Consider the following 14,422-nt stretch of genomic DNA (forward strand, 5'->3'; position numbering starts at 1 on the left):
CTACAACATTAGAACCATGCAAAACCTCTGTTACACTGATACATAATGCTGTAACACTTTAACACGGAAACACTGCAATACTGCATCACTGTGCTTGTAAAGTATTTCCCAATACCTGGTTTAACTATAATTTATTTTCATTACACACTTACTTTAATGTTTACATTTGAGACAAGTTTTAACTGATCCACTCCTGCAGATTCAACATGAGTCTACCGTGGGGTGCCAACTTTGCTGTCTACGGGAGACGCAACGTCGCCCCTAGTATCACGCAGTATGATTTCTCGGAGTTTGTGAAAGGTGGTAGAGTCGACCACAGGATAAAAAGAGAGACCAATAAACTCCTGTCCGACTTCCAACACGCTGTCAGCTTTACACCTCTGATATCTGAAAACGCCAGGTGAGACTTGGGACTTTGGCAAAGTAGCATAGCCTCCCTCTAACACAACGCCACAGTGTTGGTGTGTGGCACTGGCAATGTCGCAACGGCATGCCTATTGCCATGGTAAATGACAGAAATAACAAAACATAAGCATTGCCTATACGCTCCATTACATAAATTTGTGCAACAGCTGTTTCGGTTTGCTGGGGCAGCGGTGTTGCCACTTTTCTCTTGCCGCGGCCTTGTATTACAGAAGGCTATGGTAGTGGTCACCTAATTTATACAGATCAGATGTATTCAGGAATTTACTGATCGGAAATGGACAATCCTCCAATAAAACCAAATATGTAGTTGAACAACATGTGATACCATTGATTTTTTTGGATACTGAGGTAGACATTAATCTTTTTCAACCAGCTGTAGTTAATTTTTTATTCAATCAGTGCATAGTTGAATTACCCACCGAGCTTTGTGCTGTTGAAATTTGAAATCCTTAATATTTTGGTACTATGATGTTTATCAGGACATAAAAGATACTATTGTTTACAAGACCTTGTAATCTGGCGTTGATAGGTTTGTGTATTTGACATAAATCAGTAATCGACATCTACTTCCAACAACCGTCAAGGGTGAAACCCTTTAGAAATAGCTGATTGAGTTACATATGATAGAACTGAAAATAACAACATATAAAATTGTTTAATCAAAGATGAAGTAATTGTTCTAAAAGCTGGTTACCAAAATCTATAGTGTAAATGGTCATGGTCAACAAATAATTTTTTTATATACGCCTATATTAAAAACTCACCTTTATATTTAAAACTGTAATTTTTTTACACAAACAGTTTTAATCCTATAAAAGAACCAGTTAGAAACACTAAGACGGTTTATGAATCCCACAAATGAATTGCTTTCATAATCGCAACAAGTAAATAGCATAATGAAGGCAAGGTTTTGTGGCGGAGAGCAGTCCACCGCAGAATTGCACTTCTCACTTATTGCGCAAACCCCCTCCCCCTCCACCACCCAACACAAGCAAAAACCCATTATTAGTTAAGTGCACTCTAAGAATTGCTAGTATTTATAATCATCTCTTGGTTATGGCAGGGCAAATATTAACTTTTCTCTACTTAGCCTTAACCTATTTTCATTTTGGATTATCTCAGTTTTTCAGTTTAAAAGGAGGATTCAACTAGTTGAAAGCGGTTTAACTGTTTTTGTTCAACAAAAGTGTTTGTATTTGTATTTTTAAGTCAATGCTTAATAAAATGAGTATTGGTTGATGTTCTAAAATAAGTGTATTATGGTTTATCTTACATTTATACCGTAGTAGAAATAGTAAAATGGGTTGACTTTTATCACTGTTTATGATTAACTTTTCATTGTTATTTTATTATATTTATTAATGACATTTTCTTAAAAAATGTGCCATGTTTGGTATACATTTTTTGCATTTTGCAAATTTAAGCAACATAAAAAATTGTTTAAATACAACTAATCATTCAACCCCATGTAGTTGTAGCCATAGTTTTTTTTTTTTTTTTTTTTTTTTTTTTTTAACAAAACCGTTATATTCTATGAAAGCCGCTAAAATTTTATAGCATCCATTTACAATATAATTATATTTACTATTGATTTATTACAAATTACCTATATGATTTTGAACAAGTTAAGTCTGGTCTTAGGTTACGTGAACAACTTCATCACTTCAGTCCAACATTTCTGGGTGAGAGGAGCAGTCAGTTTTCTGAGTCCTCCTCAAAGACCAATGACCTTGAAGACACCGCAGACAATGACAAGTGGAACAGCAGATCTCTCTATCCGGAGGCCCACTTAATCACCAAGCGATCAACCAACGGTCATCTCTTGGTGAACGTCACACTGCTGCAGTATTTAGACACCGGCCGGTGGTACGTCTCACTGTACAATGACGACCTGCAGGTCCACGAAGTCATCTTGACCATTGAGGAGGCCGAGGGGATTTCCACAGCTTGTCCCAACGACTGCTCCGGTCATGGTTCCTGCTACTTGGGCAAGTGTGACTGCATTGACGGATTCGAAGGGATAGACTGTTCCAAAAGTAAGTAAATTTTTCAAGTGCTCCATGTTTTAGTAGTGACCAAGTAGACCAAGTGATTTGGTTAGATTGGTGGAGAATAATCATTTGAGAGGTTTTTGGGTTTTCTTGTGCAAAATGTTTACCCATCAAATTATTGAGCTGTTGGCTCAGTAGCGATGGACTAGGAAACCAGGCTGCAATGTTGGGGGTTTGCCTTTTGCTAACCACTAAAATTTATGAGTAGCCTTGATTCTTGACACTTTCCTCTTATTTTGGTTGGTAAATTCTACACACACTCATGAGGCCCATGTGGACAGGAAAATTCAAGATTGAAAAAGACCAACCAAAGATTTGCTAACTTACGTAACTTATATATTTAAATTCTCACTTTAAAACTTATAATTAAATTTAACACAATTTTCCTTAAGTGATAATTCAACCTTCCATTAATGCATATTAATTTATTTTTCATAATATAACTCTTTTCACAACTAATTTACTCGCTGGTTTCCTCCTTCAATTTACAGCTTTTGTTTATGTCTAACTTTCTGCTTAACAATCCATAACCAGTATTGATATTCCTATAGTATTTAAAGTATTTCCAAGTCAAGTGTTGTATTTGTTTCTCAATCAGCTGTTTTTTGCAGGTGTGTGTCCAGTTCTGTGCTCCAACCACGGCAAGTACGGTGGAGGGTTGTGCCACTGTGAGGAGGGATGGAAAGGCGCGGAGTGTGACATTCCCCTCCACGACTGTCAGGTTGCAGACTGCTCAGGACACGGTCGCTGCATCAGGGGTTCCTGCGTCTGCCAGCCGGGTTGGAAAGGTCCTGCCTGCAACATCGGTGGGATTTCACATTATTTACTGTCATACAGATGTTATCATACAGAAATTTGGACTTGAAATTAAATGAGGGCGTAAGCTAAAGCCACTAAAGTCAAATTCACATCTATAAATGCTAGGTAGCTGAGTAGTTATAGTGCTTGCCTAGAAACAGGAGTTCGCAAATCCTTATACAAGTCTGTAGCTTCATTGACTTTTGGATACTGAGGAATAAATCCCAACTATATGGAGCTGCTAGGGGCAATTCCTTATTATAATGATGACACAACATGACATGTCTTTAAAGGCAATTATGAGATTATGGACAAGATAAGGCTTGTTACTGATTACAATCAGCTAGTTCTTAGCCAGATTTTTTTTTTTTTACCTCCATTAACAAGGACGGATGTGTCTATCTTATACAGTCAAAAAGCTGCTAACTGTTCTCAACTTGGACTAATGAGTAATTTGTCTATTAAATAAATAATATGTTTAACATGACAACTGAACTACTAAATATTGTTTGGTGATCTTTTATAAATAACATCTTTTTCCTCTATTCTTGAGCAAAATTATATAATAAGGTTAGCCCTTGACATTCAAAAACCCTAGTTGTCAAAAGCTGAAGGTGCTAAGCTTATTAATAGCAAATTTAAAAAAAGTATACAGCTGTTAAAAATATTTAATTAAATTTATAATTAGTTTTTTAAGTGTTAAACAGCTGACAGTACTGTTCATTTTACAATATCTAAAAATCTAATAATAATCAAAAAATATTAATAGGTACTGTATTCCACCAAAATATGAATAAACGTAAACATGTCATTCTTCCATATCCAACTAAGCTAATTTGTTAAAACATCCCCAAATCCGAAATATTTTATCCAAAAATAACCACTTTTATCGCCAATTGTAAAAAGCTCAATAACAAATTTCCGATCACCTTCAAACTTAAAAGCCCACTGAGAATTCCAGGTTGGAATAAACTATATTACAGAGTTGTTCAGACTTAAATAAAGTTTGAGAATTATGTAACCTAAGGCATCTTGCAAGAATAAGCTTCAGGTTCTGTGGGACTTCTAAACAAAAGCAAGTTCTAAACAACGCTTTGACTAACCAACAAAGTTGTTTCTACTAATGGCTGTTTGTGCCTTTCAACTGTTTGATGTGAGCAGACGAAATTCGGGTTATCTCTTGGTGAATTTGGAGAAAGCTATTTTAACTTTGTTGATATTCGTATTTCCTTCATCATTATTATTTCATGTGAATACCTTTCAATATGTTGATATTTATTTGATTTAGATTTCTAGTTTTAACTCTTTTTATTTCTTGTTTATAATTTAGTATAGGTACTAGTTTCTTATTGAGACAAAGTTAAACCTTAACAATTAGAAAAGTTTTTAACAGTTTGTATTTTTAATCAATCATTGTTTTTCCCCTATGAGGTTGCATCTATAGTTGCAATATTAGCTATTTTAGCATTTTTTAAGTTGTCACTATGTTCAACAAAATAATTATTTGAAGGCCCACAGAAAAAAATTGAATAGGTAGTGTTAATAGATAAGAGAAATTAATAGAAATGATAATAGACTAGATTCTGAAACATTGTGACTCTATGTTACCTACTAATCATGAGTAATAATCATGAGAAATAATATCAATATCTTAATTTTTTTATCCTGAATTGTTGACTTTTTCTAATATAAATTTCTTACAATCCTTAAAGCATTTCTAGTTACCCGAAACTTCAACTCATATTGTGACATGTCAAAAACCAGTCTCTTAGTGATTTTTTACATATTTACACAATTAGAGATCCCACAGCATGTCATACATATAAACCGTGGTAGACTCATAACTATGGTATATGTTTGACAGAGGACTGTGTGGACCCGTCGTGTTCGGGCCATGGGTCCTGCGTCATGGGACGGTGCTACTGCAAAGCTGGCTGGCAGGGAACTAACTGCTCTCAGGTAAATACAAATCTTACAATCCACTTTAACAGTTTAAAAAAAACTAATATTTTGTATTCCCATTATTTAGGTTAGAATTACTAATAATTATACGAAGACATTGACTTGTTTTGTCCATACCTCAAAAAAGTCTGTATTAATATAGTAAATTCATAGATAGTAGTACGAGATATTGAGGGGGGTTTAAAATCATATGGTTGCATGTAAGTAGCTTGGGATTTTACAGTTGTGTCATTAGTGCAGATTGTTTAAACTAGTTTTTCTCACCATAAAAGTTACCATCAAATAGCTCGGTGCTATAATCTTACATTGGTAAAGAAAACATATTTCTTGTTCAAGAGCAGCTGCCTACACTTTCTAATCTCTGCAGGCTTCCCCCATGTAACTTCAACCACCATGATACTTTTGTCCTTGCTTTTGATTATCATTGAGTAGTCTTTGGTGGACAGTTGAGGATTTTTTTATCTACGTGTTTTGTGTAGAAAAAATATTATATTCTCCATAATACACAGTAAGTTCTGCAAGACAAATGATATAGTTCTTGCAATTCTGTCCGCTAAATTGTAATGATGCTCTTTCTGATATTTATATTTATTTAGTGTCCACTATAGTTTGTTTATTGTCTGATATCAATGACTGACAACACATTTCACTATGTGTTAAGTAAACTATCTATTTAAAATTATTTTAAAAAAACTCTGCTTTATATTACTAAAATTGTAGGAGAATATTTTTACAATCCTGTGTGTTCATACAGTGCAAATTAAAAGATAGTAAAAATAAATTATATTAACCCTTCCGACGGGCAAAATCATGACATAGGACGGAGAAAAAATAGAGGAAAAAATAAAAATTAATTTTTCATTTATGGGTTTTGTTATACATGTATACATAAAATAAACACAGTGGAACACATTATACTGTACAAATAATTTTTTACTCGTATTTAACTATGCGGATATATCCGCTACCAGTCCGAGGATGAGTAGAAATGCAGCGGATATATCCGCCACCCGTCTTTGAAACCCATGACAATGTTAGGCAATAAATAAAGAACAATATGTAAACAATAAATAAAGACAACGTAATATTGGGCACGAAACGTAGAGGGGGGGAGCGTAGCAGGGGTGGTAGGTGCGTGGAAGGGGGTGAGGCGCAGGAGAGGGGTTGGCGCAGGAGTGAGGGGGGAGTGCGGGGGAGAGAGCAGTCATGGAAAGAGCAGGAAAGTGGCGCCTTGGTACCGCGAAACATCTGGTTACTGCTCAAGCACCTGCCAGTCTGTCTGAAGAAAAGGCAGATATAACCGCTTCCCTTCCAGAACATCAAAAACCATATGCGGATATATCCGTCACCCGTCCACGAAGGGTTAAGAAGACAAGGCCAAGAACTTTAAAATTCCACAAATTTTGGCTCAATGCAGGGTGCTGATAGTAAATATATGTTGTACGGTTTTGGTAAATAAGTGGCATGCACTCTTTAACAACACTATCTGATTAACAGGTGGACCAAAAGGTGTACCAGTGTCTTCCAGGGTGTTCAGAACATGGAACATATGATTTGGAGACTGGAGCTTGCATCTGCGAGGAATTCTGGACTGGTCCAGATTGTTCTCAAGGTAGATTTAATTATTGTACAAACAAAACTCTTTGAAGTCCCACACATTACTAACTAAAACCACTGTCAAAGGTTATAGAACCAAGAACTAATGATTATTTGGTCTAAAAATACATAAGCTGACTTACAAACCACAAAAAATGCATACTTAACTCTTACGGCTCTTGACAAAGAAGTTGGTATTTCTCAAGGTCAACTGTTTACCTAGACTTGTTTTAAATTAATTTCATGAAGTTAATACCTTTTACAATTTATAAAAATCTACCATTCCATTATATCCTTTATAGGTAAAAATCTAGAGATCAGCCATTGCCTTATTTCTCCAATTAGACATTTCACATAAAATGTGCTACATATGGAGCTGGGTAGGTGAGTGGTTATAGTGTTTGCTTAAAGATTTACAATTTTACTGGTTCAATCACTGAGAAAAGTCATTATAGCTTTTTGAGTGGTTTGATATTGGACCCAGCTGTCCTTGATCATTATGCGTTAAGTAAATGGTCCTGGCTATAAAGAATCTTGTCAGCAAAAAAGCTATCATCTCATTCATTCAATGCTAAATCCTTCAGTCATTTTTGCCCAAAAATAGCTCCTGATTGTTTGGTATTGTAGAAATATAATCTAGATTTAGAACCTAACGTATTACAGTACAAAGGAACATTTTTATACAAGTAATTTACCAGTTTTCCATAATGTTCATCTCCTCACAAGTTCACAGTTCTTTCAGATGTCTTTAGATTCTTGGACATTTTACCTGGGTTCCCTTTTTAAAAAGGAATTTAGGTCTTTTACACTTCTTTGTACAACTTTATTTTGTATCTAATTACAGTAGATTTTTTTTCTATCATAAACGCTTTTATGGGATAGTCCAAAACTCTCAAACTATGTAAATATGCTAGGTATTGAACGTATCCCTCTCGTACCAAAGTCCATGATGCTAAATATACTAGGTCAAAACACTGTGTCGTGGTGTTTTTTCCTCCATTTAGTGTCTTATCATGATGATTGTCTGTTCCAGCTGTTTGCAGCCTAGACTGTGGCGTGCACGGCCGCTGTGACCAAGGCCAATGTGTGTGTCTGCCTGGCTGGAGCGGAGAGCGATGTGACTTGCTACCTTGCGACTCACGCTGTGCAGAACACGGACAATGCAAGAACGGAACCTGCGTCTGCTCACAGGGCTGGAATGGCCGACACTGCACTCTACGTATGTGTTTGGTTTTATATAATGTTGATGTAACATATAGCACTCAAGGGCTTAGCTTAAGGATTTTTGGGATAGTAGGCATACCTGAGCAAAGAATGTATCATGGCTCAAGAAACACAAAAACGTTACTTATGGACAAGACTTGAATAATAAGTTGAACCGGTTATAGAAATGGTTTGAAAATTATCACTTTCAATTCTCTGTTTAGGCCTGAGGAGACAGTTAATTTTTTGGAAGTCATCTAAACAAAAATCATGACTGGCTCCCTTAGATTAACAAACATAGATAAAATGAAAAATGTTCAGGCAGCCATTCCTTTAGTATACCAGAAATGAGTAAGCTTTCAAATAATTTTTACCTGTATTTGTGTACCTAACTAGTAACCGGATTATAACAAGTTAGTGTCATAATGTGTTGGTTACGTAGCCGGGTGTGTAAACGCCTGTAACCGCCACGGCAGCTGTGTGCTTGTGGACGGAGATTACCAGTGCCAATGCAGTGATGGCTGGGCAGGTGTGGACTGCAGTGTCAGGCTGGAGATGGACTGTAATGACGAGGTTGACAATGACCAAGGTATGGCTATCATAATTGTAAAAAGATACTATAAATACAACTCTTGTATCTTTGTACTTCAAAATGTATCATTCATTTGTGGAGCTTTCCTACCCCTTGAATTATCTTTTGTGGTTGCTTCACCTGAACTAAATCAGATTCATTCCTTCGTACCCAAATAAATATGACCCTCTGAAGTGAATTAAATTAACCTCTGTAGCTACAAAAATAAAAAATATTTAAAATCTAGTAAAGAAGATACATTGTGACCTAAGCAACAAAACATATTAATTTATAATCCTATGCCTTTTCTAAGGTGAAGTAGCACAGATTATCAATCTATTCTATACAGTTTATACATTTTCCAATGAAATATTAGACATTCCTTCATCTAACAATATTGCAGTATTTTTTTTAGGCCTGCTATTTTGATTAATAGTATTATCGAACATCAACTAATATGTTGAGATTATGATACAACACCCAACAAGCTGATCCCTTGCAGATGGCATGGTAGACTGTTCAGACAGTGAGTGCTGCTCTCACCCAGCATGTAATGAACACATTATGTGTCTGGCATCCAACGATCCCGTAGAAGTGCTTCTTCGGAAACAACCGCCGTCGGTCACCGCCTCGTTCTATCAGAGAGTCAAGTTTTTGGTTGAGGAAAACTCTGTTCAAAGCTATGTCCACCAGGACGAGTACACAGAAAGGTAAGCCTAGATCAGATTCAATGTCTAAGAATGTTTATACAGTTAAGTGATCAACTGAATATTTTTAACTTCATTTTGTACACGGAGAGGGTATTATATATTTTGAGTAAGACAAATTTCAAGTGTTTCATTAGCATTTGTAATGTTACATGTTTATTCGTTTTTAGTAGATGATATTGAATATTTTCGTGATATGCTGTACAACTGATAGTTTACAAAGGATGTAAAATTTTAACAAAACACCTTTGATACCTACTGTATTTTTAAATTAACTTCTGTTAAATACTTCTTAACTTACTTTCAACATACTATTATGATACAAAGTGCAAATACTTTTGTTTCTAAAAGTGTAGTTATATTTCATGGGCAATACATTGCACTAAGTGTTGTGTTGTAAAAACTTTAAATTTTTTTTACATTTTCTTTTTTCTTAAGTGTACTGTTACACCTTTTGTGTTATAATTTCCATGTCAATTACCCTCAAACCTTGCAGTGTTCATCCCAATGGTTCTAGTTCAGGATTTTGTATCTTAAATACAAAATCTTTTCTAGGATTTTGGGGTTGAACACTATTACCCATCAACAACTGGAACAGTTACTAGTCTTAACAAGCTCTCAGGGATATTAATTGATAGAAAAATAAAATCCACTTATTTCGATTACCTATCAATTTTAAAACCTCAAAAAAATTTTTATAATGTGAATTGTTAAACCTTTTTATCAACAACTATAATAAAAATATTGAGTTTTAAACTACTGTAATAACTCTACTTAATCATAATTCTTTTATTTTATTTTTTAACAAATATTTGATCAAATTCCCATTTAACTCCAGAGTTAAGCAAACAATATTTGGAAAAATTTTAAAAATTAGTTATTGAAAAACTAATAACTTAATTCATTATTTTGTATGAGATGAGGTTTTGCTAAGGACGCTGTTTCAGTTATTCCCTTCCATTGTGTTGTGTCTACGTCTTGTGTGTGTGGCCCAAACCCCTCGCCCTCGCCTCTCCTCACCTCATTCCCTTGGCCTAGCTTCTTTGTGGGTGTCTTTATCCAAACATGTTTCAAAGAGGCTTGCCTTCTCAAAACCACTCCAATTATTATTCTCATTATGTTTAACCATTGCTTTACACTTACAAACATTTATCAAGATATAGAAAGTATACAAGTTTATCCACAAAATCATTACTATGTAGGCTTTTGTGCAGCTAAAACTTTGTAAGTAAATATTTAGAAAATTAAGTTTGATTAACAACTTCTTTTACTTAATAATTAGCTAAAGTAATTAAATATCTTTATAAATTTCCTTGATTATTCATTATAAATTACACTTTTAATTTTTAATTTTTAAACTCCAACTATATCAACCCGACCACCTTTTTATCCAATTTTTTTTAACTGATTTAGCCTACTAAGTAAGTACCGTGAAACATTCATCCACTTTTGGTTTGGTCTTGTTTTATTTTTTTCCGTTTAGTTCGCATCTCTACCACAACTGTAATTTTCCTTTGTGCTTCTAGTGCTTTCTGCTCTTTTTTCAAATGATTTGGCTTTGGTTCCACTTGTTTCATTGGAGTAGAGCAGCCACTGACTGTGATCCTTAGTTTCATACTCTGTGACCAGTGTAGCCGTAAATTGACCCACCAGTTAAATCTATGATTTGTGGTGGGTCGGTCACAAAGTTTTCAGAGTTCAACTTATTGTCGGTAATCACTAGTGGTTTGGGAACTGTCAAAACTGTTGACTTAATATTGTTTTTGTTTTTCTTTAGTATCCTACCCCTGTTGTGTTGTCTACAATGTACTTTATGTGCTGTTTTGTTCCATCCTTACACCCACTGTGTAGTGTCTTATCCTAATGGCTCAATGGCTCGGCGACAGTCAAGATGTTAGGTGATCAGATGATCAGATGATCAGTCGAGGACTTATCAGTACACTTCCATGACCACCTCCTCTCTGTGTGTGTGTTGACCTTTCCGTTCCTATCCACTTATCAGTTGGCATGGCAAGTGTAACTTCGTTTTTCAACTCTCCACTATTACAGTTTAAGATATAATTTTTCAGTATAAATGTTATTTTTAGGTCGACTATTGTTAGTGGCCTAAAATCTGGAGGTTTTGTAGCGTTTGGAAAAGACATGATTTGTAATTTCGTAGTAAACATTTCAAGCATATAATTAACATAATAAAATTTTTTGGACAAATATTTTAAATTCTATAATGCTTTTATAAACAATTTCTCAATTGTAAGTTAAACTGATTCTTTTAGATTAAGCTGCTAAGGTTTTCTAACTCCCTAAACAGATTATGATAATTATAAAAACACGTTATTGCTAGATACACGTGTCCATAAAGCCCTTCCTAAAATTTCAAGCTGTTATTATTTAAGTCCAAGTAACACCACGTTCCAGTCTCTCGATGTGTCTTAAAATGAATACATTTTAATGTAGGACTCACACTAAGATTTAAGACTTAAGACGTTAAGACTTTTATGGTGCACTTTTCAGCAAACCTTCTTAGCAAAAGAAAATTCTGTTCTGAGTTCCAATAAGAAAACTCAAAAGGGAAAATTCACATGTTAACATTTTTAATTAAAATAAATAAAACCTGTCATGTAAAAAAAATGTAGAACAAATACATTTATTTTTAAAATGTAATCAAAACTGGCAATATCATTATCCTTCATCGGAATCAAGAAATTATTGAAGTATGCTCTAAACTATAGGCATTGCTACACATATATAAGTAAGGAGCATGGTATTTTTAATTATTATAATATTACTGATACTGGAACTGTTTGTTGAGTACTTGGACTTAATAACCAAAATCTCTAGTTTTGGAAGAGACTTACAGATTGTCCAAAACCACCCATGCACTTTTGAAACTAGGGGAATCTTTATGTCTGTCACAAAAAACATAATTAGTAAGTTGACTTTAGTATACCTGATTGAGGTGACTTAAACTTAAAATTGAATTGTAAATGCATGTTTCAAAAATATTTTTTTCAAGGGAAACCTTATATATATGATTAATATGAATTTAGTTAGAATCTCCTACGATTAAAAAAAATGTGAGTCCCGTTAGCTTTTCCTCAATTAACTTGAGATGTGAAACATATTGTACTTTCTGTTAACATTTTAAAGCTAAAATTACCACTTGTAAATGAAGCACATTAAATAATCTTGCTGGGGTTGTTACATTGTCAATCTAAATACAAGGTCCTCTCGGTTTTGTTTTGGACAGAGCTGTATTAGTTACTCTCATCTTTTGATAACCTTTAAGCTTTTAATATACTTTTTCCTTTTCAAAATCGTGAAATTAAATGTATACTTATTTATTTAATCACACTTTCTATTCAATCATTATATAAAACAATCCCTTAATATATGTTAGAAATTCATAGTTTTGCAACTGTTTCAAATTCTTTTAAATTCTCAACTATCTACAAGACCTCCAACTGCCAAGTCATACATATGGTAATTATTCCTTTTCTCTTTGCCCTTTCCCCCGTTTAGTCAATTCTGGAACTCATTTTCTCCTCGGTAAGTTATCAGATCCCAAATAATCTCATTGGTAATATCATTTTTTCTATTTATTTAAACTTTTCACAATAATTATACATGTTATGTAGCTTTGTATTTTCATTTTTACACACAAGCCCCATCTCACTGTATGTTGCATTGGATGTACCCTTACACAATCCACAATCCACAGTGCTAGTCGGTGACAGCGGCTAAAAGACTTTTTAAAGAATAAGGTACTAGTGAAAAAAAAGAATATAGAAACCCATTGTAAATATATGTTACATGTTCACTGCGCAGTAAAAGAACATCAGTTTGACAGCAGAAAGGCAAATTTGACATCGAAAGTGATGAGATTTACTGAAATTTGTGTTTTTCTTTTGTCAAGTTCGTATCTAACTTAGACTTTACGTTAGCTATGTATTCATTCTGTTTTGCAATATGATTCTCATCCTCTTCCACGACTAAAGTATTTATTTAATAATCATTCATAATTAATCATAAATAGCTTGGTTATGAAAATATATATTGTATATATATTTTTGATACCGTAAGTGAACACTTTTGTATCTCAAAACTTGTACCTGAGGTGAGGCATATCTTTTAGGTAAAAAGGTACGGTATGTACCTTATAATTGTCTAATTAAACAGCTCAGGGGCTAGGCTACATAATGATTTTTTAAATATATTTCTTGTAACCAGGAATAACTAGAAACTAAACCAAAGATTTAACTATGTGACAGATGACCAGGTTGTTGAACCAGTGAAAATCGTTGATGTCTTGGATGCGGCGTACCATTCTATCTTTGGAGAAAGCTAAGATTCAACTGCTAAAGTTTACTTGAATTGTAGCTTGCCCAAAAGTTAGATTGCATCTGAAACATTCGTCAGTATTTTCGCCAGTACAACAATGCGTCATCTGCCAAAGAACAAGATTCTACTATCCGTTTTGACCCACCTTGTCATCATTGAAGTATTTAAATCATTTAATTGACAACACTTTTCACAGTTAAATGACTGTTGGTTTATTGTTTTTGTGATAAGTAAATACAGGGTGTTTTTAAAAGAATGTCAGGATTTGAAATTGTAATTGTATCCTTGATTGTTGATTCAAGGTACCTAAACTTTTTATACACACTAAAATTGAAGCTAAAATAACTAAGTTTTGTTTCCCGTATAGCAAGGGAGGAAACTTTGACCTTGGCATGCGCAAAACAGGTTTGGGGCGGTAGGCCGCTATTGCGAGTAGCGCTCATGGTGCCAGTCCGATGCCAGTATGATGTTTAGGGTGCAACAGAAGACAATGAGTGTAATCTGTGGTTCACAGAGTTTATATCGATTGCTAAATTAAACTAAATTTAAATCTACTTAATAATAAAGACATTTGACGCCGGTTTAATGAGCTACACAGTGTTTTGAAAAGACAGCTGGCTGGCTAAAAACAAGCGATGACATCATCGAAGAAATGCAACAATTCTGCATCAAAAGCCCCAAAAAATCGATTGCCCGACAAAGTCTTCAGTTGAACAAACCTTAATCAACACTTTATGATGTTATCTGTAAAAGATAGAGCCTTTGTGCCT

The 14,422-nt window shown here is 34.4% G+C and overlaps 1 protein-coding gene across 1 annotated transcript in view; it reads left to right on the top strand.

The window, feature by feature from the left end:
- LOC128988526 (teneurin-a-like) overlaps window positions 1–14,422 on the top strand; it is a 207,535-nt gene that overhangs the window by 151,586 nt on the left and 41,527 nt on the right. The window contains exons 6-14 of the mRNA XM_054409902.1: window positions 200–334; window positions 2,152–2,462; window positions 3,089–3,283; window positions 5,140–5,234; window positions 6,735–6,849; window positions 7,867–8,052; window positions 8,479–8,625; window positions 9,110–9,317; window positions 12,834–12,860. Of these exons, the coding sequence (XP_054265877.1) occupies window positions 200–334; window positions 2,152–2,462; window positions 3,089–3,283; window positions 5,140–5,234; window positions 6,735–6,849; window positions 7,867–8,052; window positions 8,479–8,625; window positions 9,110–9,317; window positions 12,834–12,860 (1,419 nt within the window). The remainder of the gene's footprint in view (window positions 1–199; window positions 335–2,151; window positions 2,463–3,088; window positions 3,284–5,139; window positions 5,235–6,734; window positions 6,850–7,866; window positions 8,053–8,478; window positions 8,626–9,109; window positions 9,318–12,833; window positions 12,861–14,422) is intronic.

The sequence above is a fragment of the Macrosteles quadrilineatus genome, unplaced genomic scaffold, assembly GCF_028750875.1.
Source record: "Macrosteles quadrilineatus isolate MER2022 unplaced genomic scaffold, UCM_ALF_1.0 Scaffold_3__2_contigs__length_128488019, whole genome shotgun sequence".
NCBI classification, from domain to species: domain Eukaryota; kingdom Metazoa; phylum Arthropoda; class Insecta; order Hemiptera; family Cicadellidae; genus Macrosteles; species Macrosteles quadrilineatus.